Genomic DNA, 27081 nt, shown 5'->3' with positions numbered 1-27081 from the left:
ACAGTCTCATAGTATCTCTTTCCCGCTTGTCTACTTATATTTTCCCCCATTTGATTGATGTACATTCGACGTTACCCCCATGCCCCATTAATTTTCTGTTTGAATCACAAAAATGCATGGCAAAAATACCATTGAATTGAAATTTAATTAAATGCAAATGTGCATGTTAATTTATTGATCGACATCGACTTTGAGCCAGACAGCAGGCACTACCACATTGTTGATTCAATAGAAAAACTAACAAAAATACACGTCTCTTTTTGCCTTGTCATGAGAAGAGCCTCCACCTGGAAAAATTCTGAAAAATTCAGAAAGAAAATGTTTCATAGATTAAATTTATTGGAATATATACGCAAGTATATTTTGTGATTTGTTGGGTTTGTTGGCTCATTTATTGTTGTTTTTTTCTGTTCAGCTGATGGTAGAATTGTTGTCTATATACTCATCCCTATCGTGTGGCTCTTGGCGACATATCGCTGTGGTTGTCGTCGTTGTAGCCGTTGTGCCGTGTGCAGACAAAGACTCATAGGCAGCGCCACAGCGACAGCATCGAGAATTATGACAATTTTGCAGAGCGATCAGTCGAAAATCGTTGTTAATCGAAGCTAAAACTAAAATTAAGAATACTTTTTTCCTTTGCGAATCTTATTATTACGAACGAAAAGTAAATATTAGAAACCATCATGGATTAAGGGACAATCACCATACCCCATCCGCAGCTCATATAATCCAAATATTCCAATAATTCAGTGCCTGTGCAAAAATATCGGTTAAAGCAATCCAGTTTTGTCCTCAAGTTTTCCAGTTTAATTTTAGAAATTGTGTGATATTATGGCTCACATTTTTGTGACCCACAAAAAGTGGAGGAATGCTGTGTGTGTCTCCACAGAGGAAGCAGCGCTGATTCCCACTCCTACTCTTATTTATAGATTTGGATATTTTTTAGTGGAAAAAGCCTACACACGCAGCTGTCTGACTCAATGAAATTTGAATTGTCTATGGGGAGTTTTCTATATTTCGGTAGAAAATATTCATTTTCATTTTTTATAAATCAACAAAAATTGGACTTCTAACAAATTTTAGATCATGGAAATTTGACTCAATCTATATAGAAAGCTAAAGGAAATTGGTGTACTAAACACTATCAAAAACACCTAAAGCAGTTTAGATCAAAGAATGGATCTCCGGTTTCAGTCTTAATTAAAATCAGTAAGAATTTCTTGTACTAAACCCTAAAAGGAAGACCTAAAGAAGTTGATCACACAGAAATTTGTGTTAATAATCAATCTATCTTCAAATGAACAAGAAATTCGTATACTAAAAACACTTGGAGACTCGTGAAACAGTTTAGATCATGTAAAAAAGACTAAGAAAAACACAATCCGCTTGAAATTATTTTAGTACAGTTAGAAAACAAAACAAAAATGATAAGAAGAAATGCTGAGGGGAATCCAAAAACTTGATGTTGTCCATAAATTCCACATCGGTAATGTTCTAAAAATATTAAATCATTGAAATTTATACCCCAATGAGTTAACAAACAATTTAGTTAAACGTTTCGTATGATTAGATTTCAGTATTTATCGTTTAAATTCATAGAAAATATAGCCTAGGGAGGGTATAAACAAATTCCCAGATGCTTAATTACGTTGATTATTGTACGTGTACTCCCAACGAGAAAATGCAGCGACCGCAAACTTTATGATCTTGCGCCCTCCACACCCCAGGGGGAAAACATTTTCCCACAACATTTTTACCCTCAAAAACTAAGCGAACATAAAAAACACAAACTGAAACGGCAAGAGGCAAGAAGAAGCGATTGTAGAATGTGAAAAACACAAAAAATACAAGTTGAAAACCGCAGAACTGCTGCTGCTCCCCAATACAATCATAATATTTTCCATCCCACTCTCTGGGCGAGATGATATTAGATGAAAAACTGAAAACTGAAAATGAAAACGAAGGAAAAGTGCTCCGTGTTGCTGCTGTTGCCGCATCTAAAGTTTCTCAACTCAAAAAAACTGTGAGCAGGAAGAATCATCTCGGACTCGGCCGTGCCGTGTGCACTCAGAAATATATAGATTAGTTTGCTTTGAGCAATCTTCCAGTTCAGTACTCGGCGCTTCCGTGTGTGGTTTTAGTGCGTTGTGTAGGTTCCCGTCTCCGTCATATATCTATATCTAGACACAGCTTTTAACCGATATTTGCACACGTCTGTAAACTGCACCAAAACCCCGACCTGCATTTCCGACTCTAATCTAAACCATCCCCAACGATCCCTAGAAATCATAGACTGTGGTGATTCAGATCTCAAAAGTGTTTTTAGTACACAGTCTCACACACATCACATCCATATATCTGTCATAGCTTCGCGGTCACTTTTTTGTGTGTTTCTACCTGTCTGGGTTTTATTTTTATACAAAGATATTCTGTATTCTGTATAGATACACATTTATTGCTCATGTTTTTCTGTGATGTTTAAAGAATTTTCTCTGAATTTTTTCCGAGAAAAAGTGAGAAAGATAGAAGGGAAAATCTTCATTAATATTACGTGTACGTCTGTGGTTGGGTTGGGTAATTTTTCTAGCACCAGGCGATGACGTTTTTGACGACTGACAGATAAGGTTTTTGATAGATGATCTACAAACTGTAAATTGAGGGATAAATTAGTGAAAAGATCATTTTGATTTTTCAATGAACGCAGACAAGATGACCCAGATGAGGGCCACCATTGGATTTCAATTGATTTAGATCATACACTAAAGGTGGAAGAGTGTTTAGGTATTTATAGTATGCACTGAAACATTTTCAGTCTTTAAAAAACAAATTTGCATAAAGAAAATAGAGTTTAATAGTGATCTAAAAATTTAGATATGTGCTAAAACTTATTTTCGCCATACACGACCGATAAAAGGGTCTTTTATTGATTTTAGTACTGGTATCTTGAATTTAGACATGTGCTAAAACGTACTAAATGTACTAAAACCTGTTTTAACCGCTAACAACTGAAAATCCGACACCTTTCATCGCTTCCATCACCCAGCCAACGCTTTTCGTCCCACAACTCCACGCTAAAGCACCACGATTCGATTCTATGTGTTCTCTTCTGCTCTCTTTGTGCACTTTCAGATAATAAGAATAGTAATTTGTACTCTCGAGTAGATCCTTTCGATAGCGAACACACACAGAAAACGAAAACAGAAATGCCTTTCCAACCGATCGAGGCCCCCAAATGTCCGCGCTGCGGCAAGAGTGTGTACGCGGCCGAGGAGCGTCTGGCCGGTGGCTATGTATTCCACAAGAACTGCTTCAAGTGCGGCATGTGCAACAAATCGCTGGACTCCACCAACTGCACAGAGCACGAGCGCGAGCTGTACTGCAAGACCTGCCATGGACGTAAGTTCGGACCCAAGGGCTACGGATTTGGCACCGGCGCCGGCACACTCTCGATGGACAATGGACAACAATTCCTGCGCGAGAACGGCGACGGTCCGTCGGTGAGGAATGGCGCACGTCTGGAGCCCCGTGCCATTGCCCGTGCCCCCGAAGGCGAGGGATGCCCACGCTGTGGCGGCTATGTGTATGCCGCCGAACAGATGCTGGCCCGCGGTCGTGGCTGGCACAAGGAGTGCTTCAAGTGCGGCAGCTGCAAGAAGGGTCTCGACTCGATCCTCTGCTGCGAGGCGCCCGACAAGAACATCTACTGCAAGGGCTGCTACGCAAAGAAATTCGGCCCCAAGGGCTACGGCTATGGCCAGGGCGGCGGTGCTCTCCAGTCCGATTGCTATGCTCATGACGATGGTGCACCGCAGATCCGTGCTGCCATCGATGTGGACAAGATCCAGGCGCGTCCCGGCGAGGGTTGTCCCCGTTGCGGTGGCATGGTCTACGCCGCCGAGCAGAAGCTGTCCAAGGGTCGTGAGTGGCACAAGAAGTGCTTCAACTGCAAAGACTGCCACAAGACGCTCGATTCGATCAATGCCAGCGATGGACCCGATCGCGATGTCTACTGCCGCACCTGCTACGGCAAGAAGTGGGGCCCCCATGGCTATGGTTTTGCCTGCGGCTCGGGCTTCCTGCAGACCGACGGCCTCACCGAGGACCAGATCAGCGCCAATCGTCCCTTCTACGCCGCAGACACCACGTCGATCAAGGCGCGCGAGGGCGAGGGCTGCCCCCGTTGCGGTGGCGCTGTCTTTGCCGCCGAGCAGCAGCTCTCCAAGGGCAAAATGTGGCACAAGAAGTGCTACAACTGCACCGACTGCAAACGCCCGTTGGACTCGATGCTGGCCTGCGATGGACCCGATGGCGACATTTATTGCAAGGCCTGCTATGGCAAGCACTTTGGCCCCAAGGGCTTTGGCTATGGCCATGCCCCCACTCTGGTGTCGACCAGCGGCGAGTCCACCATTCAGTTCCCCGATGGCGGTCCCCTGAACGGAGCGCGCACCTCGGGCGGATGTCCACGGTGTGGCTTTGCCGTGTTTGCCGCCGAACAGATGATCAGCAAGAGCCGGATCTGGCATAAGCGTTGCTTCTACTGCTCGGACTGTCGCAAATCTCTGGATTCGACGAATCTGAACGACGGGCCCGATGGTGATATCTATTGCAAGGCCTGCTATGGTCGCAACTATGGAACCAAGGGATGCGGATATGGTATCGGCGCGGGCGCCTTGACAACGTTCTAAAAGAAAACGATTTATGTCTGTGAACCGTTCCGTTCCGAATTTTCTGTCTAATCTAACTCCCCCCCTCTATCTATCCCCTAACTGTTTTAACTAACTTTTAAAGGAATTAGCTAACTTAGTCTTCGTTTTCTTCCAACGATATTTCGATCAACGATGCAACAAATCTATTTTTCTTTTAGGTTATGTGAGAATAAGCTTAAAAAATAATAAAAAACTGAAAAAAAACCGCAACCAAAAGAACTTACGAATCAAAAAGCGAAACTAACCATCGAAACCAATGACCTAACGATCTATTACGACAAACCAACGGCAGAGGCCCATGAAAAAAGGCTTAACTTTTGTGAAGGTGCAGTCCCAGCGAAAGCACAGGACTTATAGGAGGACTTATAGGGAAACGAAGCGAGCCAAAAAGTCGTTTATATTTATTTTTTGTACACAAAGCAAAGTATGTTTCATGCTCCAAAAAAAAAAAAAACAAAGAAACATACTTTGAAATATTCTATATACTACTCATGATATGATAAAAGATAAACATTGATACAATGAATGATGAAATGATGAAATGAAGAAATGATGATTGATATATGACGATGATGTATATTTAGATGAATTTTAGTTCTTACGATACTTATATGCTTATGAAATCTTGATTATTTATAATGATATATTTTCAAACCCATTTCTCATCACTCTTTAATCTCTTGAAAGAAATCGCTCTGATTTGGATATAGAAAAAAAAATACTTATATATCATACAACAACACACACGCACATAACATCCAAATAATATATATGCCCCAGTGGGTTCCATGAAAACAAAAACAACAACTAAGAAAACGAATTTCGAAAATGTTTTTCGTAGTTTTAATTGATTTAATTGGGTGCAACATACCGCAGATATCTCTACCTGTACTGTATGTTGAATGCCCCCATCTAGTGGATGGACGCATAGATGGATGGAATGGATGATGACCTGGTGCTATGGATGGTGGGTGGGTGGATTTCGGTTTTTTGAATTGAGCCACCTCATCGGATCTATATATAGATTCTCCTCGATTCGGTTCTCGACCGACTAAACAGCATGAAAAATAATTTCTCAACCATACGCACGAGAAGAACAAGTTCTCTAAATATACATATGAATATACAGCAGATCTCTAGATCTTTGAGAGTAAAACACATTCGAAAATGTTCCATAATGATTTTCTAAATATAAATATGATGCTGATGCTCATATCCTCAAAAGCTTTTGCTTTTCCACTCAAGAGAAGGATTCAACTCTGAAGAGAGAAGAAAAACTCTTAAATCTTTGAGGAAAACCTCTTGAATCTCTAAAGAGTTTCTGAGTGAGAAAATATTTTCAGAATGTGTTTATAAGGAATACTTTTACCACGTGCCTGATTGATAATGGTTGTATAATAAGTGAATCACTCGAGAGAAACGATCCTTAAGTGAAATACCATTTAGAATAAAGTGCATTTTCGTGTGACGGAAGGTCGCAAATATTAGAATTAATGTTCTTGCACTTAAGAACGATACTATTCGTGTACACCCACCACCGAAACCGAAACAAACCTTATTCACATTTCTATTAATTCTTTTTGGCATTCTATAGGGAGGGCGGCAGCTCTTCATGTGACGTTATGTTGCCATGGCTGGTTTGGGGGCCAAAAACTAAATCATTTATTTATTATTATTTATTTTATAAATATTAAAATAACTGGCAGTTGCGGGCCAGGTGTGTTTTTGTGTTAGTTGATGCGGATATTTATAGAATTTTGATTTTAGTCAGCGTCTATTTTCGATTAGAGGGATTCTGTTTTTGAAATTGTTTCGCATATGACACAGCACTTGAAATATTGATCAGAGATTGTTGTTGCTGCTTGTGGATGCTTGATGATCTCTAAATATACTACGATATATATTTAATTTTTTATATGGCTTTTCTACTGTTTAATTAAGGTTTTATTTGTGCCCCGTTCAATGGCGCGAATAGATTTATGGCTTGTTGAAATATGCAACTATTTGTATACTCGATTATGACTTTGGGATTTAGAACATGTGCTTGTATTTGTGTGTTGTTGTTTTTTTGTTTTTGATTACGGAAGAGATTTTGCAAGGCTTTAAGCCGATTTGAGATGTTGCAGAAAAGGAGATGTTTTCTCCGGTTGAAATGATTAATTCAGGAAGTGGAAATGCGCTCCAAATATCTATCATATCTATTACATTTACGTGACTTACATGCATTTAATGGGGGGCCACAGCTTATTGATTTCCCATTACAAATTGTCGGAACAAATTGGTTGGGGGGGAAGTAGAGGGTGCCCAACCGAGTGGAACGGAATGAACTGAAACTCTAGAACCCTTAGCCACAGAAACAGCTAACAGACTACTGCTGGGGTTCGCATTTTGGCTGACAAAATTATAAATTCTAAATTGCGATTGCTATTTTTCGTGTTTATTCCTTATAGAAGACAACCCCTCGGTTGCAACCACATTTATTAGATCAGCGGGGGGTGCAGTCGAAAATCAAACTGAAGGAAAGGACCCCATGCTGCCTGTTTGCTGTTTTGCGGTAGTGTGTACACACTGTTTGTCGATAGTGGTGGAACGAAAAAGATTCGCGCAAACGGTAGCGTTTAGAGTTAGGAATGGGTAATAACTCATAATTTTGTTCCTCTCTTGACTGTTTCAATTATCAGCGGTAGTCCAGAAAAATCCAACGGGAAGGAGAGAGAAAACACCACGTGCTACCATGCACTACCATTCTAGGTACACATATATGTATATCTATAATAAAAACATATTTTTATAAGTGTACTGAAGGCAGGGTTTTTATGGCATTGCCTCTGTAAGTCGCCTCTGATTTGGGTGCCCATCTGCAAAGCGGTTCCCTTTAAATGACCATAAAAATCATTTGGACAAATTCGTTTTTCCTAAAGAAATTAATTTATGAGTTCCTTTTATGATTGGTCGAGAGGTGAGGTCCACCATACAACACCTTGTTTGGGTGTTGGGCTTGGGGTGTGCTGTGGGTTCTCGGGTTCGGCTGGGTCGCGTGTTTCCTGAATTTGTCATATTCATGGGCCCGACACGTGGCCCGTTATTGCGTTTTATTGCCGTGACTCTTTGTCCCGAATAATGTCCCCACATTGATCTCAAGTACAGTTACCGTGGCTGTTAATGCTTTTGCTGTGTATATCAGAATGGTATTAATGTTTCCTTTTGCTAGATATAATCTAAGTGATTGTATGGTAGAGTTATAAAATGGGCGGAACTCTTAATTAATTTATAACTTCAATTTTAATGGGGAAAGCGCTGAAAATCGTTTCGATGATACTTGATACCTACAGATTATTCCACCTTAACTTATCATAGATTACAAGTTTTTTTTAGGTACTTTTAATGTACCCGTAATAAGTAATAGATTCAATAATTACTTAGACCTTAACATAGAGCTGAATCAGCTGTTAAAATCAATTGCAACCCTGCCTCACCCTCTCTCACACGCACATCTCCCTGCATATTCTCCCACGATCTGGCAGCACTCCCACCCCAGCCATCACTTCCTTCGACCAACAGTCCTTTTGACACTTGTTCAAATATTTGATTGTTGACAATTTTTTGGTACGAGTATTTTCATTTTAATTTGATTTTTGGAAACGTATTTACATACCCTTTTATGTGCATTTGTGCACACTTTTAGGATGAGATCAATAGTGCGTACGAAATGGATTTGTTTAGTGGCGTGTGCAAAGTTAAAAATGTGCACGGTTGACGGTTGACGGCAGTTGCGCCTGTCCCAATATTTGCACATTTCATTTTATGCTTTAAGCCGTGAGTGCTTGCCTCTGGGAAACCCTTTTTTCTGTAGACAGAGGGGGTTGAATGAACCCAAACGAAGTAGAAGAAGTCTTAAAAGCATCAGGCACCTGTCTGAGCCCTGGGATTGCCTTAATTAATGCATGTGGCTTAATATGCTTTATGTTCCAGGGTCTGTTAATTAGGCATGCCAAATTTTTGAAGGAGCTGTCGCGTCGCACAAAGTTATGTTTTTCTTTTTGGTCTAAAGAAGGTGTTGATACGCTAACGGATCTACAATTTCTATGGTGGTAATAAAGCTACAAAGGAATAGAAAGCCCTTTAAGGGCTACCCTTTCTGCATGGCTAACCTCTCATCTGTATCATAAATACCCTCTTCAAAAGGGTATAAACACAACGACGATGTTAACTGCATATTAAAATTAATTATCCCGTTGTCGGCGACAAAAGACGGCGCGCCATTGTTGCCACCTTTTCTTATGATTTGATTATGGAAACGAAACGGTCGGTCGGTCAGGTGATGTGTAAGGGGGATGGGGAGATGTGGCCACGGCAACATTAGTACCGTTCCTATGCAGCGGCGGCGCTGTCAATTTGTTTTGTTTGTTTTGTAAAACAGGCACGTTCACCCACCCAACCCCGCCACCCCCCCGTCCTGTTTGTGGTATCCACTGCCGTCGCCAGGTAAATGCCACTTAACGTTCCTCTTTTTTGTGCTTTGTTTTATTTTCTGCACCATGATTTTTTGGGCTCTGGCTTTGGCCACATTCCCCATTTATTTGCATCGCAAATTATGCTCGCGATGTGGCTTCTTCTTCCCCTGCCCCTGCTGCTTCTACCAATTCCTCTGGCTACTCCTCTTCTTCTTTTCGTTCCAGCTGCAAACAATCTTCTTCGTCTGCTGGTGCTTCTTTTTTTATTTATTGCCAATTGCAAACGTCTGCGGCGGCGGTGGTTCCTCTGCTGCTGCTGCACCTCCAGTCTGTGTCTCTCTCTCTCTCTCTCTGTCTCTTTCCTCTCCTGTAAATATTGCCTTACAATTCAATTATTTTTCATTTTCCTGTTTTGTCTTCTTGAATCGCTGTCGCCGCTGTCTGGCAGCAGCAACAAAAACCACAAGGGAGTGAGAGAGAGAAGAATTAACCTGCATGCAGCGGCAATCGTCACCCGCACACCCCTGCCGACCGACCGCCCTCGTTGACAGAGCCATTGCATAAAGCACACACACACACACTTGCATATATATATCTACATTAATGCTGAGAGCAGACCACCGCTACATTTGCTGTTGTTTTTATGTTGCAATGCTTTTTCGCTCTCACACTCTGATAATGCAATGCTCTCGCACCGCTCTCTCACTGCTACGTTACGTTCTCTGGCTCGCTTGCTCTCTCTCCCTCTCTCCCAGTCTGTTTGTCTAGCCAAAAAACTGTTCTCAGGAAAATGTTAGCCTGGGAACGGTGGTTCTACCACCAGAAGGATGATTTTAACGGATAAACCTCTTCAAACCCATTTTCGATAGGGCTCATAAAAAACAGATGTTGCAATGTGCTGGAAGGTACTTGAATTTAAAGTATCTTTTACGAGTATGTCTGCCTCCAGTTGATTCTGGACAGGTCTCGTATCTCTGGTCTAGACTTGTTTCGTGCCCATTGATTCCGTTCCCTCTGCTGTAAGTCAGTGTCTCCCCATTCTCTCAAGTCTCCTTTCCTCTCCTTTTAGTCTCATTCTTTGTCACATTTTGTTTTGCTCAGCTTTTCCTGTCTCCTGTTCTCGTCATCGTCATCGCTCTTCCTGGTCTGCATTGATAACATTGTCGTTTTCGCTGTCTCTCTCTCTCTCTCTCTCTGTGTGTGCTTTTTTTTATTACATCAACAGCATTACGAAATGCACACTGCAGTCGTTGTCTTGCATTTGAACCTTTGTTTGTATTTGTATCTGCTTGCTCTTGTGTGTGTGTGCGCGCTTGTGAAAGATTCACTTTTATGTGTTCTGCTTTGTGACGGCGCGATGCACAGTAAACATTTTGGATGATGGTTAAATGTTGGGCTGGTTTTTATACCCGATACTCAAAATGAGTATTGGGGTATATTAGATTTGTGGTAAAAGTGGATGTGTGTAACGTCCAGAAGGAATCGTTTCCGACCCTATAAAGGATATATATTCTTGATCAGCATCAATAGCCGAGTCGATTGAGCCATGTCTGTCTGTCCGTCTGTCCGTCTGTCCGTCCGTCCGTCCGTCCGTCTGTCCGTCTGTCCGTCCCCTTCAGCGCCTAATGCTCAAAGACTATAAGAGCTAGAGCAACGATGTTTTGGATCCAGACTTCTGTGATATGTCACTGCTCCAAAAATATTTCAAAACTTTGCCCCGCCCACTTCCGCCCCCACAAAGGGCGAAAATCTGTGGCATCCACAATTTCGACGATACGAGAAAACTAAAAACGCAGAATCGTAGAAGTTTACTATATCTTCTAGAGTGCAAAATCTGAACCAGATCGTATAATTATTACAGCCAGAATCACGAAAACAATATCACTCTTTCTCGCTCTGTCTCACTCTAACACACAGGTTTCATGGTCGGTTTTGCCAATTGCAAAATATGAGTTCAAGGATCTCAGAACCTATAAAAGCCAGAGCAACCAAATTTGGTATCCACACTCCTGTGATATCGGACCTTGACCGTTTCCTGTCCAAATTTCGCCACACCCCCTTCCGCCCCCGCAAAGGACGAAAATCTGAGGCAACCACAAATCTCAGAGACTATTAAGGCTAGAGTAACCAAATTTGGTACACACACTCCTTTAAGATGTCACTATAAAACGTATATCTCAAAATTTTGTCCCACCCCCTTCCGCCCCCACAAAGGACGAAAATCTGTTGCATCCACAATATTGCAAATTTGAGAAAACTAAAAACGCAGAATCATAGATAATGACCATATCTATCAGATTGGTGAATCTGGATCAGATCAGATCATTTTTATAGCCAAAAGGAACAAATCAATTTGCAGTGGTTACGCAGCGCGTAGCTCAGACTGATTTTCTGTCTCTCTCGCACGCACTCTTTGTCGTGTCGTTTAATATTAGCGGCGTCTGCCAGAGGAGAGCCATACTGACTTAGTATCGGGTATAACCGTAGAGTTGCGGTGTCCGCAGCAACTCACAACGTTCCCCCTCGTTTTTAACTGTAGTCACTGCACAGTCAACATTTTGTATGCAATAAAATAGGGAATCTCATATAATTTTACTGTCCTCCTAGTGTTAAGGCTCAGGTGGTTTGATGTGATGGTGTTGGAAATTATGCATTTAACAGTTTTTTAGATGATGTTTCCACCTAGAGCTACTACGTCTTAAATAAGAGTGGCCCAACCGGGTTAATGCTCTTAGAAGATGCATAGCTTTTAAGCCTTACATTATTTGCAATCTCTTAAATGGTGCTAATTGCTCACTAAAACATTGTCTAGGACTTCCTCTCACTCTGTGTGCTCACTGGGTGACGTTTTTCCAGTTAACTTTTGTGCCTCCGTTTGTACACCTCACCTCCCTCACCCGCTGACTATAAGTATGTATGTAAGTATTTATTTTTATGCTGTCGCCGTGTGTTCTTATGCTCTTGGTGCTGTTGTTGTTGTTGTTGCTGCTGCTGTTTCTTTTTGTCTGCACACCGGTGGACATGTGTTTGTGTTGGTGCGTGTCTGGCCTACGTGCAGACATAGCACACACTTATATACTCTTGCACTCTCAAAAAATGTATACATACATACGTACGTTTCAATAATCCCCAACTGAAAACCGGCTGCCACGACAGACGATGGACCATGGTATAACTGGAATACAAGGTTCGGTCATCCCTCGTTCTCTCGCTCTCTGTTGCGCTGCTATAACTGGGCTTTCTTTGTTTTCCCTTACCTTTTACGATTCTACCTTGCGACGGACTGCCAGCAACAACAGTGCACAGTGTGCCGTGCTCTTTCATCGCACTCTGAGAGCTGCGCTCTCTCTGGCTTACTCCCTGCAAAACGTTTTTGGTGCGTGCAACGCTTCTAAGCAAACGCTTCAAGGCAGCAGAGTTTAATGTTTAATACAAATTCAACTCCGAACGGCCGTGCAACAACGCTGCTGCAGCTTCCGTGCATGTGCAGCCAGCCCCTCGAGTGGCAATTGTTGTTTCCTCTTAGTGAAGTGAATTTTTTTGTGTCTATTTGTTGTTGTCAATTTAAAAAGCGCGCAAACCAATAATATGTGGCTTTTCCTGTCTGGGAAAATTAACTAATATTATAAATCATTCACGTTTTTCCTGAAACAAAAATTAAATCATTTACGTTTTTCCTGTATGAAAAACTAACAACATTAAATCATTCACGTGGCCACACACACATGCTCCCAGAGCTGTCGAGAAAAGCCCACATAAAATATATAGTCGCAAGTTTCCATTTAAAAGAAATTAAATTTCTGTGAAAAAAAAACGAAAAAGTTTAAACGCTGCCCGAGAGCGAGCGCGAAACAGTGAAAGAGCCTAAAGAAGTGAGTGAGAGAGAGGGAGAGAGAGCGAACCAGCCCAGTCGCCGCCACGCAAGTTATTCACCCCAACAACAACAGAACAGCTACTCGCCAGCAAGAGAGTGGTGAGAGAGAGAGTGAGAGCGCATGAGATTGCGGAGAGTGGAGGTGGAGGCGGTTGGTTGTTCGGTTTTGGTTCTCACGTATGCGCTCTGTGATTTGTGATTGTGTGCGTGCGAGTGAATACAAAAGACAAGAAGCAAAAGCAGCATACAAAATAATAATATTGAAAGAGGAAGACAGAACGTATTTGTGAGAGACAGAGAGCCTAACAGACTGAAAAACTGAGATTGGAGTCCAACCTCTGGGGACGACTATGCCGCCGTCCAGTTAATTACAGACCACAAAACAAAATTGAAGCTAAAAGAGCGAGCACAGCGAGAGAGAGAGAGGAGAACGAAACCAAAACCTGGCTTACGGGCCACAGGGCCAATAACAACAACAACAGTAGCCCAAAACGGAATAAGAATAAAGAACAAAACGAAGAATACAGGGCCAAAAGCAAAGCAGCAACAAAATGATGATGATGGACACTATGGACACCACATCCCAATCACAGCCCATGGATGTGGCACCCGCCATGGCGGTAGCCGCCACTACCGTAGGCACTACCGTGGACTTTACCGCCACAATGGTCTCCATGGCCGCCACAGCGGAGAGCAACAACAATCACATCGATATGGCGGAGTACAAGGAACATCGCAAAAACAAAAAGAAGAAACGCGACAAGAGGGAGAAGGAGGGCAAGGAGCATCGCCATCATAAGCACAGGGATCGAGAGCATCGTGAGCATCGGGAACATCGCCGGCATCGCGATCGGGAGCAGCGGGAGCGGGAGCGAGAGGTGGTATCGTCGCATCATCTTCACAACAGCAGCCAGCACTCGACATCCGCCTCGTCCTCGCCCTCGTCCGCCTCCACCACACCCTCGGCGACCATCGAATATGTGGGTGGTTCGGCGTCTGCATCCCCCTCCTATTTGGGAGCTGCCACCACAGGAGGAGTCAGCGGCGCCAGCGGAGGAGCCACCACAGCCACTGCCACCACCACATATCCGCACAATTTAAAAATACGCTTCCTGCTTTCCGGGGTAAGAAACGGCCGTAGATCTACTCTAGAGCGCCTGGCAGTCGCATCTGTCCATGCCAATCCCTCAAAATCTATTTCGAGAAAATCCCTGGAGGAAGCTGTCTGTCTTTTTGTGGCAGAAGAAGCGGATGGTGCTGTCTTCTTGTGGCAGATATAAATGTGGCGAGTGTTCTTTGCAAGAAAAAGATATTCCTGGATCCTTAAAGGGAGGCGTACTTCTGGAACGGTTTTCAAATCATTCAAAGCAAAGAGCTAGAAGATTCTTGAAGGGAAGGGAGAAGCAACTGGTGTGAAGTGCATGCGACATTTATTCCAGATTGAAGGGAATGATAGAAATGAGAGAGAACTCAGTGGAATATCCAACTATTTTTAGAGTACAAAATATCTCCAGGGTGCAGGGGAAGATGTCCCAAATGAAGGCGTTCTTCTACCTCTAAAAAGTTCACTTGAAACTCAGATATATTGCCTGGAGGGCCAAGGATATATTCTACAACATTCTACCCCTCCACCATTCCAGAACAAATCTTGGTGATTACACTGGTGATTGATCTGTATTTTCCCCCAAATCCTGAAGATGTTTATCCTTCATTAGGATCTCGTATTGTTTAAAGGATATTCCTATCGGGTAATGGAAGCAACCCCCATATTGCGTTTCAAATTCGATTGGCCATGTCTTTGACACTCCATCAATTATTTAACCACATTGCTTATATGCCACTTGAGTGCGCTGTGCCACATGCACCTGCACCACCACCACTTTGGATGTCTTTGGAGGCGGTGAGAGCAAGCCACCTGCCACACGGACATAAAACAAAAGAAATGTTGTGGAGAGAGGGGGAAAGACACCTTCAATTATGCCCGGGGAATGCCCAAGCCCCGCCTCTGCCCGCATTCATATCCACACTGAATGCTCCAATTGTCGGGGAGTGCATACATTTATCGGAAAGGGAGTTTTTATTATTGATTAGTGTAAGTGCCTACCAAACGGGGGGAGACAGCTGTTGTGCCACGCATCACGTAGCCTCTTGTTCCTTGAAGGTAGTGCGAAAAAAAAACATACATATTGCTCGTGAGCCGAGGGCCGGTTTGCACTCGCTATATCCTTGGATCGGATAGCCCTCTGTATTGTTGGCACATTTGCGCCTAGTTTACGACAGCTGCCACAAGATGCTTCTGTATCTTGTGCCTCTCTTACCTCATGGCTGCTCACTCTTTCCCTTCGCTCTGGAGCAGCAGCCTACCCTTAGTTTTTTGTACTTGCTGTTGCTTCCTGGGCGGCTGATTGATCCTTTCCTTCCATTCGATCTGGTTACAGCTGCTGTTTCACATCCTACCTGAGGACAAGGTCTTGAACTCTGGCTGCCAGGACGACGAGTCGTGTCTTTCTCAACTCTTGCTCTATTTGTTATTTTAATTGGCATTCATTGTTTCATTTACCTTTCGTGTTTCCAAGGAGAGCTAAGGAGGATTAGAGCCAAAGAAGATATCTCTGTATAAACTTTAGATGGCTTCCCTTCTCTGTTTGGGATTATACAAATTAAAGATGTTTTCTTAATGCTTTGTTGGTGGAAGACCTTGAAAAAAACACTTGCCATAACAGATATATGGATTTCCCTGGCTTCTAGTATCGCAAAAATAATTTCAACAGGAAATCCTACATAAATCACTTCCCCTTGATGTTTGATGATTTGTCCAAAGATAATGGTATCTTTTACGAGTGCTCCCAACCTTGTTAGGCATTTTTCTTTGTTAATTCCTTGGAATCTCTAGAATTTCTTTTGATATTTCGCGTTCCCCCACCAGTTGTCTGTCATTCGGGACAATGGTGCCCCCCCAAAATGAATGAATTCTCAATTGAATTTGAATAATTCTATCGTTCTATCGTTCATTTGTTGTACGAATCGTCTCTCATGTCTGTGCGAAATTCTTCTTCTGTACCGCCAACAAAAAGGGGACAAGGACAACCCTTTTATGCGACCATTAACCCACAGCATTGTTGTGAAAGGGAAGTACCAGCTCTATAGAGATGGCGGATGGGGATGTGTGGATGGGGGAATGTCCCAGACACACGCTAATATAATATTTATAGTTGGTATTTTATTTCCGGCTACCGCTCGACAATTCTTCTTATTGAATTTTGTTGGAAATAAAGTTGAAATGTGTCGCGGAAGCAAATTCCCAACAAACCAACAAAACAAAAAAAAAGGGGTTGATTGTGCATTGCGCTCCTCGTCTGCGTCTGGGTCTAGATCTGGGGGTTGTGGGCCATTAGCTTCAGCAACAGGATAATCAAAGCGCGCGCCTGAAACCTCCGCTCCGCCATTGTTTGTCCGACAGCTGCCCCCGAAGGGAGACTGCCAGAGACTGGGATACGTGAGAGAGGACTATGCGGGAAACTGCGAAAATCTTGCAGGAACTTGGCCATGAAATGGTAGTAGTAGACGAAACTTTTTATCACACCCCGAACGGCAGTACCACCAGAGGGTATTATAATTCCCAACAGATGTTTGACCAGATGCAGAACAGGAGGCAAGCCCAAGCCCGCTGGGCGGACACTTCCATAGACTTTGATCATTTGTTGCTGATTAGCGTTGACCGTCTGTCTTCCAGTGGTCCACTTGTTAATCTCTTTTTAAATGCCATCTAGTTTCTCATATTTCAAGAGTACAGAATGGCTTTTGCGTGTAGCAAACGGTAGAGCTCTGTTTTGGATTACTATTTCATACAAGAACAGATGAAAAATTGGTTTTATTTAAGCTTTATAGAAAAACATCTGGTAAAACTGATACAATTCATATCATATTACTGTTGTATCCATCTTCTAGGGCATTTAGGGTCTCCATTTCTTTATAGGTACTCTCAAAAAGGACTTGGCCACACACACCCATAAAAGCATGTAGCGTGTATTTCTTCCTTGTTGGTTTCCCCCTGTAGTATCTCTTGACCCAAATCTAATGAGCCATGAAGGTGTTTCTTTTGGTTGGAAATTTGACACTTTTTAAAATGTCATTCGTGTGCGACTCTCTCTCTCTGTCTCTCCAGCAACAGGCTCTTGGGCTAGGCGCTGCCAACTTGTTGGAAGCAAATGTGAATTCAATGGAACAATTCCTATTGGAACAAATGTCATCAGGTGGCAACGCCATTCATAGTTTTTGTTGGCCTACGTGACCGAAAACTACATTGTAAATGGGGGTACATACAACGTGCAACAACAGCAGCAGCAAAAACGATGGAGCGCTGGAAGCCCCATCCCTCCCCAAAATTGAAACAAACAACAAAATGAGAGGAACATTTCTCTCTCCCTCTATTTCCTAGACTGTTCCCATAGAGAGTGAGAAGCTGTTCACATAATGAGTGAGAGACTGTGATATAGTGAGCAAGAGAGAGGTCACAGTGGGAGAGAGTTTGGGCTGTGGAGTGGAGAGCGGGTGGGTGTTGTTGTGCTCTCTCTCCCACTCTTTTGGTCTCTTGATTGTTTTGTGCATTCGATGCATGTAACATTTGTTACACCCATACATGCACACAAACACACACACACACACGCGATACATATATAGAGACAGAGAGAGAGCGCTGCAGCGGTGCAGCATATGCCAACCACAGAAAAAAAAAATAAAGAAAACTCGCCTTGGCCCAACATTTGTTGCTGTTGTTTGCTGTTACTGCAGCTGCATGCAGCGCTGCTGCTGCCTGTTATTGCCTTGCATTCTTTTTGACTCTTCTGTGACTCATGTTGCATGTCGTTGAATGTTTTTTATTGTATTCAACAGCAACAGCAGGCAACATCAGCGATAAGAGCTTTTTGAGCTGCATTAATGTGTCCGTCCCTTTGGCAGCTTTTAATCTATTTGGAACACATGCGGCGCCGTTGAATCCCGCTACACCTACCCCTCTCCCTCCATCACGGTCCCTTCCGCTTTGCCCTGCTCTCTTTTGTTCACCCTACATCTGTTCCTACTCCTCTTTACAGGGCTGTTATTCTTCCTTCCACTGCTGTTAATCCTACTGTTAATCTAGATGCTCTCTTCTAGGGTATCAAAAATCTACTCTCTAACATTTAACAGCTCTTCTGTTGGAAGGAGGCCACTGTTAATGGTGCTGCTCTCCCCCTTGTCCGCTGCTTTGTACTTTTGTGTTGTATTTGCTTATTCTTTTGGTTGTAAACATGTGTTTACACGTCTCACCATCAAAAAACATCAACCATTTACCAGAAATCCAGCAACACACAGCCACCGGATGTTGCTAATGACCGCAAAGCCAAAAGGCAAATCTGAAAGAGAATCGTTCGGCATTGGATTCACACCGAAACGATGAATACACTTTAAAAGAGAATAAGCTATATTTTTGGGAGGGAAAAGCCTAAGTTTCAATAGGTTTGAAAGGCAAAAGTGAGGTTTAAAGGAAATTCTTGTAAATATCATTTCCTGCCCCAATGTGAGAAATACCTCATCAAAGCCCTTGACAAAGTCATTTTGTCATGGCTTTTGCTGTTGTAACGTGAAATATGAACCACTTGATGATCGTTTTTTATGATCGCCCGCTTATCTGTCGAGGGCGCTTTATCAGCTGTGTGGACTTACTTGTAAATGAATCACAAAAAACTAACTAATAAAACTCTTTGCCTCCTCTTTGCAGCAACGAACGGAACTTAGTCCGCCGACCCATCAAACATCCGCCACTGCCGAAGTGAATGCCACATTAGCACCCGCCATAAGCGCCACAATAGCTGCCACAGCGAGTGCAACAACGGCAGCAGTGACATCCGTGGCCGGAGGAACCACAACGGGCAGCAGCACTTTGAGCAGCAATGCCACAAGCAGCAGTACAGCAGGGGGAGCAGGAGGATCGGCAGCAGCACCAGCTGTGGGCGGGGCGGCAGGAGTGGGAGCCAGTGGCTATCCAAAGACAGATTCGAGTAGAGCCAATACCAGCGGAAGCAGCAGCAAACACAGCAGCAGTGGCAGTGGCAGTGGCGGTATTAAGGAGAGCAGCAGCAGCAATCCAACGCCACCTGCGAGTGGGAGTGGCAGCAGCAACAGCAATGCCCCCAGCCTTTACGTCTCTGTGCCGCTGTCGACAGCCAATGTACCTGGAATCAATCTGCCATCGAGCAATAGCAACAGCGCCGCCACGAACCCCAGCGGTGGTAAGTTTTTATTTTAATCCACAGATTAAAGACAGAACTAATCATCCTTTCTTCACAGATCCCCATGTGACGGCAGCTTCACGCAGTACCCAACAGCAGCAGACGAATCAGTCAGCACTGAGTACTGTAGGGACTGCAGGAGGAGCGTATGCAACAGCAACAAGTGGCGGCGCGGCCTCAACGGTTATTCAGCATCAAAGCGGAAAATCATCACCAGCTCTCGGCGGCAGCGGCATCGGTACCCTAGTCAGCGGTAATAGCGGTGGCAGCATCATCTCCGCCAGCACCGGCAGCAGCAGCAGCATCGGCAGCGGCGCCCTGTCCACTGGAAATCTGACGGCCACTACCACAGAGAGTGGTAACCTAAAGATCAGCTACGAGAAGCAGACAACGCGAGTACAACAGCTGCAAGAGCAGGAGGCACCGCCAGCCACGTCGCGCAGAAGCAGGTATGCAAAGTATTGCGAGAAGGATGAGCGACGAGTATCTTCATGAGTTTTTGCCTGTGCAAGCTGCCTTTTAGTTTATAAATCACTCTTAAACGATAGAGATGTATTCCTCCATACCTGGATTGATCTTTGGTTACCTGTAAAGTGTGTTTCGTTCCTTGTTTTGTTTCCCTGCTTCTGTGTTTCATTTGTAATCAATCATTTTGCACCTTCCACCACTGCATCGGGGAGGCTGGACTGGGCTGATGTTCATTTTGCTTGGTTTTTTGGTTCCAAACGGGCGGCGGCAGCACTTTTTTGTGTTTCATTTAAAAAAACATAAAGCTGCGATCTATAAACAAAATTCTCTTTTCTCTTCCAATCTCTATCTCTCCTTCGATTTGCTTAATGTCTTCCCATAACACAAAATCACATCACAATGTCGAATCCCACACCCCCACCCACACCACACAAGTAGATCGCGCTCTGGTGAGAGCAGTAGCACGAGTAGTCATCATCACCATCATCATCATCACTCGCAGAACCACCACCACACGAATGTTGTCCCCCCAAACCATCCAACACAGGGGCAGCAACAGCATCTGACGTCGCTGCAATCGTTGCACACTGCCGCCAGCGTAGGCAGCACCTCTTTGACCACCCCCATCGCACCCGTCAGTAGCTCTGCCAGCAACGCATCGAACACCAAAACCACATCAGGTGGACGTTCGGGTAAAAAGCGTGGAGCGGCACTCAATAAAAACGAAACCAATGCCCCGGGAGCTGCATCGGCAACAGGCAATGTTGCAGCTGCAGCAGCAACAACAGCCATAGCGGAGAAGCATAGTCGTCATAGTTCGCCTCATCAATCGCCAAGTGCTGCTGGTCTGCCTGGAGGCATTGCATCGCCAGTGGTGCTGACGCTCTCCTCCTCGCAATCCTCGATAGATTCGCCACCCGCCGTGGCACCCACAACGACACCGACTCCTCCAAACAGTCGAAGCACGCGCAACAGCAGTAACAGCCTCCTACTGCATAGCAATCATAATGGCGATCAGACCTCATCCTCGAGCTCATCCTCTACTTCGTCCTCGTCCATGTCCTCGAGTGGGGGTGCCTCCAGTGTCCCTGTCGTAAACCTTCTGGACTCCCCCGTCAATATGTCGACCAGTGTGCCGTCAGTGGGTTACAGAGTTGGGAACACGAGCACGAGCACGCCAACTGGCAAGGGTACCACAACTTCGGATGGGAACTATGGCGGAAGCAGCAGCAATGGCGGTGGCACCACCAAGCCTTTGAATAAGAAAATGCTACGTGCACAGCAGACGCAATTGTTCCAACAGCAGCAACAGCAACAGCAGCAACCACCACAGACATATGCACCAATAATCCCTGCTAGAACCACATCCCCCACAAATCTAACCTCTGCCTCACCCTCCTCCTCAGCATCAGTCCCAGCCACAGCCACAGCTCCAATTCAGGCAAACTTTTTGCATTTGCAACAGCCACAGCAACAGCAGCAGTCACAACAGCAGAATCAGCATGAAGATCTAGAAATATTACAATTCACTAATTCGATTCCTACCAATCCTTCTTCCACCTCCACGACAACAACAACGATAACGAAATCGAACAGAACTCCGGATCTTGCAACGACATCGGCCGCAACGACATCATCACTGCCAAGCACAACAACGCTGACGAGTCAGCAGTCGAGCCAATCGATGATGCCCCTTGTGGGTGGCCTCAAGTTCTCGTACGAGAGTCAGACGCAGCACCAGCTCATGGATGTGGCCATGCTGCCGGTAAGCTCCATCAAGGACTCGCCGCCCAGTTCGCCAGGATCCGAGATTGGTGGCGCAACGCAGTTGCACACGACAGCAGCATTGAGTGCCACAGCTGTGGCTGTAGCCGCTCCCCAGCCTGGAAATGTGCGCAAGCGTGGACGCAAGGCCAAGGACACGACGATAGCTGCGGCAGCAGCGGCGGCAGCACAAGCAGCAACGGTAGCCGCAGCAGCTGCCACAAACGTCCAGCATCAGCCAGATCTCAAGGATGTGCGCATCCTGCAAAATGGAGCTGCCAGTAGTAGTTCATCGAGTGGTCCGATCAGTACCCCCACGCCGCCGGCAACACCCGCAGCAGCGTCCGGAGCGTCGGCGAGCTCGATCATAGCGCACACGGCCACCCACATGCTGGGGAATCATGTAAATCCCAATAGCAGTGTGGCCCAGAAGCTGTCGGAGCAGCTGCACATGGAAGTGCAGGATCATGCCATCTACACGAGTGATGCCATGAGTTCGCAATTCACGGGAGTGCCATTCCCTGGCAAACAGGTACGTTTCAACTTATCTTTTTGTCGAAAAGTTTTATAAGAAGATATTTTATCTCTTTATCACAGCGAAATAATACCAGCGCCGCCTCCATGAATGCCGCACCGGCACCGAATCCACTGCAATCAATGTTTAGCGGTGGCGGAATGAATAGCAATATGTCGATACCCCAAAGCTTAGAGCAGCTGCTGGAGCGCCAATGGGAACAGGGCTCACAGTTTCTCATGGAGCAGGCGCAGCATTTTGACAGTGAGTATGAGTCGCATTGAGGATGCCCTGTAGCGAATTTCTAATCTGTATAAATCCCCTCCTAATTGCAGTTGCTTCCCTGTTAAATTGCTTGCATCAGCTGCAGAGTGAGAATCTGCGTTTGGAGGAGCATGTGACCAGCCTGATAGCGCGACGTGATCATTTGCTGGCGGTAAATGCCCGCCTGCAGATACCACTGAATCCGATCGCCAACAAGTCCGAGGCGCATGGTAAGTAGAGAAGGCATAACAATACAATGTCCGATCTCTCTTGCACTTGGTGTCGGTACACACGCACGCACACAAACACACACACACATATGACACACGGCACATTGCACTAGAGGAGGATCGCCGTGCCAAGCCATCCATCCATCCCACAAACACACACCCACACACAGCCACTGATAACAGACCAAATTGATACGTTTATTATTGGAATATTTTTTTATAATTTCTTTTTCTGTTGTTCGTATCCGTTGTACATACAAAATGCACCTGAATCTATCGATATGTATAGTCTTAAGTTACTCGAGTTATTCCTAAGTTAACAGTCAAACTTCATATTAAAATGTATATAACCTACATATAACCTACCTACACTGCATAACATAGTCAAGATATGATCAGATAATTGCCTCATTTAAATGCATTTTTCTTTGCCATAAAACACTCTTAAGTTATTTATAATTATACATTATATACATTTACATAACATTAGACATTTATTATTACCTTATACACCAATATATTTACGAGTATATGTATCTATACTTAATAACTAATCATTTTCGATTTTATTTATTTTAAAAATGAATAAAATGTTTAAAAACAAATCAAATTCAAAATTTATTTCTCTAAGTTCAAACAAGCTTAACCCGTTTACGTTTTCCAGCACTGGCTGGTTGGTGCTGCCAACTAATATTTTCTGTGCAAAAAAAGATTCAAAGAGCATTGAGATCCTGTTTCTTTTGGTTAATGTTACTCTCTCTCTCTCTCGTCTCTCTCTATACTCTCCCGATTTGAGTTTTTTGATAAGTTTGTTGTGTTGCATGCCACACCATTACCGCAACCACCAACATACTCACATACACACGCGCACACACACAAACTAATATATTTTTGGGTAAAGATGGTCACAACAAATGGGGGAGGGGGCAGATACCGATACTCACAATCTAACAAAAACAAAAAATGCTTTACAGCTGCAACCACAACTTCTACTACTACTTCAACAACAACAACAACAGCAACATCATCAACAACTTGTACAACTTCTGTCCTTTCCACATTAGCAGCTTCCAACATGAGTGCCCTTAATGCGGCAACAACAATAGCGGCAGCCGTCTCCCTGGCTACGACAGCCATCAATACGACCACACCCACAATGGTTAACAATCGCCCCACTGTGGCGCCGGCCAGCTCCAGTGGTGTACTGGACTATCGGGGCACGGGCACGGCAACGGGTGGTGGCAGCAACAACAATGGCAACATGAGCAATAATCCTGGCGTGGTAGGAGGAGCAGGCGGAGTAGCAACATCCTCCTCGAATGTGAGCTCGGGCACAACCACCCCCATGTCTCTGAGCGGAACAATGAGCAATGCAGCCAGCCTGGGATTGAGGTGAGTGTCCACCACCCCGACAAGTGGTAACAAAAGATATCTCTAATTCGTAATCTCTTTTCTGTTCCCTATAGACACGTCTCTGCGGTCCATGCAGCATACAACAACAGCAACAGTGGTAGTGGCAGCGTAGGCAACAGCCTCCATCAACATCCCTCCCAGAACCAGCAGCAGCAGCAGCACTCACATCCGTCGCAACAACAAGTCGTACAGCAGCATTTGCAGCAGCAGCATCAACAGCAACAGTCGTCGTCGTCGCATCATGCCAGCGCCGCTGTTGCCGCCGCCCATATGCTCGGTGTGGGTGTGGGTGTGGGCGTGGGCATGGGCATGGGCGGTGCTGGCGGAGTGGCGGCGGCGGCTGGTGGCAATATTGGACGAGGTGGGTCAGCGACAGCTCTAGCTGGTGCAACATCAACAACAACAACAACAACTACATTTACAACAACAGTGGGCATGCCACTCCGCGTGGGCGGAGTTGGCGTTGGCGGCATTGGCCATGGCGTTAACCTTGGCCTGGGCGATTTAAGTAGCACCACCACCACTTCCACCTCCTCCTATGCGGCGCATCACGCGGCGCTCTACAGCACGCATCATCAGGTAGTTGTGTGCGTGCGCGCCTGTATGTGTGTGTGTCTGTAACTCTGTGTGTGTTGTGTGTGTGTCTCTATAAACCATGCATCCCCCGAGGCTTTGTCCAATTTTCATTAATTTTGATTTTATGCTCATGATTCATATGTGCCCCACATCTCTTGCATTCATTGCGAATCAAACAAACAGTCATTCAATCAATCAATCAGTCATTGCCCCAAAGAAATTTCTAAACACACGCACACATAATTCGTATCCATCCGCTTAGCCCCCATTCCTTTTTGCATTATAAATATCTCATTTCACGGCTGATAGCACCAAAATTCTATGTGGTTTTTTGTGTGCCAGGATGAAAGAGAAGTCTATGATAATCGTTACTGTATACAAAAAGAACCCCATACGATATGTGGAACCCCTCTTGGAATGCAACTCATATTTGGGTGTTTCTCTGTTTTGCAGTCCCAGCTAAGGCGCGACGATAACCTCGCCAAAACCAGCTGAAAGTCATACCGTGAGCAAATGCAGCAGAAGCAGAAGCCACAGCCGAAAAAGAAACCGATACTGGCCAGACGCGGAGGCTGCAACAGCAACAGCAAATTATTGCCACAGAAGACGATGCCCTACTACAGCAAGCCGAAGCCAGCGGAGGCACTTAGCTTTCAGCAACTACGCGATAAAAATGATGATGATGTGAGTAAAGCCGAAAAATCAATTCGAATGATATCCCACAAAATTAACTAAACAAAACTCAAAATTACAGCTCAGTAGCACCAGCAGCAGCTCTTCCACGTTTTCCTCTTCATCGCCACAGCAGGAATCTTCGGTAGACTATGAGGCTGAGGATGAGAACGAGGACAAACAACGAAGACCCAAGCATAAGGACGAGAATGAGAGCTTGTTGCATGTACAGAATTTTCTAAAATGCTTTGGACCCAATGCCTTATCAGCAGCCACCATAACATCAACACCAGCAACAGGAGGAGCAGAGGCGCCAACTCCAACAGGCAGCCAGAAAGTTGTAAAATCGCCAAGCACAGAACTGCGTAGCTGGCGTCAGAATTATCGCAATACAATCCAATTAGTACCCACAACAAACACAATCGCATCAATAGCCACCACAGCAATAGTGACCGCAACCACACCCACGCTTTTAAAAGCCCAACCGAATCACAAACCACAAAAATTTCAAATAAACACTAAATTTCTGCGAAAGCCACGGAATAAACTAATGAAAATGCTACCAACAACAACAACAACGGACAATGGAACAACAACGACAATAGTTGTTCAGGATGAAGAAAAACATGAAAAACAAACAAGGGAAAAACTGCAGCAGCAGCAACAGCTACCACAGCTATTTAACGATGATTCCAACGCCAAATTCAAAGACTTTTCAATTGACTCGCTATTGAATAAGTAAAAAAGAGGAGAAAAACAATTGAATAATGAAGAAAATTACGAAATTATTACCTAAAATTTAGCCTTATAATTTTTTTGTAGAACAATTCAACGAAAGAAAGAGCCCAAACCGCGTTCCTAATTTACCCCACTGCCAACCCACCCTACCCCCTAAAAAGCAAGCACACAAATTTTGTTTTAGCCAATCATACCGATAACAACATGAACATATAGCAACAACGTATTCTAATTACATTACAATTAGGCTGTTTATTTATTACATACATATTGTACAACTAGTGGCGCAGTTTCATAATTAGCCTAAGCATGTAAATATCTACTTAAATACCAGATAATAAACGACGGAACACATGTGCTAGAATTTAAGAATATACGACTACATTTCACTATTGGGCTTTACTTTCGAGGCAGCGACGACTCCAAGGCCTCGCGCACGCGTAACAACATCTCTTTGCGCACATACTCGGGGACCATGGCGCGGGCCTGTGCAAAAGAAATATAAGAATGATTATATAGAATACAATCTAATGGAATAAGCACCTACTTTCGGCGCAATCTCGGCTTCCAGTTCTTCGCTTGTTAAGGTCTGCATGTCTCGCTCTTTTGCCGCGATTATTTCTCGTATATTTTGTTCAACTTGTTTACGCCAGCCGCATTCATCAAGACGTGTCTGCAAAAGGTCCTTCAGGCTACCGAGGGTTTGTTTAAATGTAGAAAAAATCGAATCTTAATAAGTATTCACAAAACTTACGCGACGCTTTCGGTGTTTGTTAGTTTCACATCTTCCTTTGCCTGGGCATCCGTGCCAATTTCCTTGCTGGACGACATGATTGTATTTTATAGAAATATTTGTTCAGTTAGTTGCTGTTCATTTTTAGTTTATTTGAAAATGATTTAGGTAGCTTAGCTCATGTCAGTGTTGATGTTTACAGGAACTTGATTTTTGAGGTTGGTCCGATAAGTACTTAGCCTCACCGCCAGATGGTGCCAGTATCGCAAAAGAGTTGTACTGTGTGGTACATTCCTGTATAATGTCGAAATTTCTGGCATCTCAATAGCTCGCGTTTGCTTACTCCGGACAACAAGTTCAACGTGAGACTGTCTTACTGTTGAAAAATAAGTCGCCACTCTTC

The 27081-nt window shown here is 44.3% G+C and overlaps 3 protein-coding genes and 1 long non-coding RNA gene across 14 annotated transcripts in view; 2 read left to right on the top strand and 2 right to left on the bottom strand.

Moving 5' to 3' along the window:
• Positions 1 to 25073, top strand: part of Alh (coiled coil domain containing protein Alhambra) — a 30853-nt gene extending 5780 nt beyond the window's left edge. For 2 of the 10 annotated variants that reach the window (XM_033377016.1, XM_033377014.1), the window contains exons 6-10: positions 18796 to 19306; positions 19365 to 19755; positions 21371 to 22070; positions 22136 to 22316; positions 22388 to 23032. In XM_033377016.1, the coding sequence (XP_033232907.1) occupies positions 18796 to 19306; positions 19365 to 19755; positions 21371 to 22070; positions 22136 to 22316; positions 22388 to 22554 (1950 nt within the window). In that variant the 3' untranslated portion in view covers positions 22555 to 23032. Of the gene's footprint in view, positions 1 to 12449; positions 14162 to 18795; positions 19307 to 19364; positions 19756 to 21370; positions 22071 to 22135; positions 22317 to 22387; positions 23033 to 23520; positions 23943 to 24012; positions 24542 to 24988 lie in introns of those variants that run through there. The other 8 variants (XM_033377002.1, XM_033376999.1, XM_033377003.1 and 5 more) reach the window with 8 other exon arrangements.
• On the bottom strand, positions 137 to 7462 carry LOC26534115 (uncharacterized). The gene is made up of 2 exons (XR_004468524.1): positions 6930 to 7462; positions 137 to 298 (listed from the first exon to the last, which is right to left on the bottom strand). It is a non-coding gene; the product is annotated as an uncharacterized lncRNA (long non-coding RNA).
• Mlp84B (Muscle LIM protein at 84B) lies at positions 531 to 5516 on the top strand. 2 transcript variants are annotated; one of them, XM_015182695.2, is made up of 2 exons: positions 531 to 664; positions 3130 to 5516. In XM_015182695.2, exon 2 carries the CDS (start codon positions 3204 to 3206, stop codon positions 4686 to 4688), a length of 1485 nt encoding a protein of 494 aa, XP_015038181.1. In that variant the 5' UTR covers positions 531 to 664; positions 3130 to 3203; the 3' UTR covers positions 4689 to 5516. The 2 variants fall into 2 exon arrangements, with proteins under 2 accessions (XP_015038181.1, XP_002137949.1); XM_002137913.3 differs by lacking the exon at positions 531 to 664 and adding an exon at positions 2069 to 2149.
• Positions 25074 to 26177: 1104 nt separating the features above from the next.
• e(y)2b (enhancer of yellow 2b) lies at positions 26178 to 26906 on the bottom strand. The gene is made up of 3 exons (XM_001359701.3): positions 26700 to 26906; positions 26493 to 26637; positions 26178 to 26431 (listed from the first exon to the last, which is right to left on the bottom strand). Exons 1-3 carry the CDS (start codon positions 26774 to 26776, stop codon positions 26345 to 26347), a joined length of 309 nt encoding a protein of 102 aa, XP_001359738.1. The 5' UTR covers positions 26777 to 26906; the 3' UTR covers positions 26178 to 26344.
• Positions 26907 to 27081: the final 175 nt, after the last annotated feature.

Source organism: Drosophila pseudoobscura, chromosome 2 (genome assembly GCF_009870125.1).
Source record: "Drosophila pseudoobscura strain MV-25-SWS-2005 chromosome 2, UCI_Dpse_MV25, whole genome shotgun sequence".
Classification (NCBI taxonomy): domain Eukaryota; kingdom Metazoa; phylum Arthropoda; class Insecta; order Diptera; family Drosophilidae; genus Drosophila; species Drosophila pseudoobscura.
This window is presented reverse-complemented; position numbering and strand designations above follow the sequence as displayed.

Coding starts and splice junctions, on each gene's coding strand:
- Mlp84B (XM_015182695.2), top strand. CDS start 3,204: ATGCCTTTCCAACCGATCGAGGCCCCCAAATGTCCGCGCTGCGGCAAG.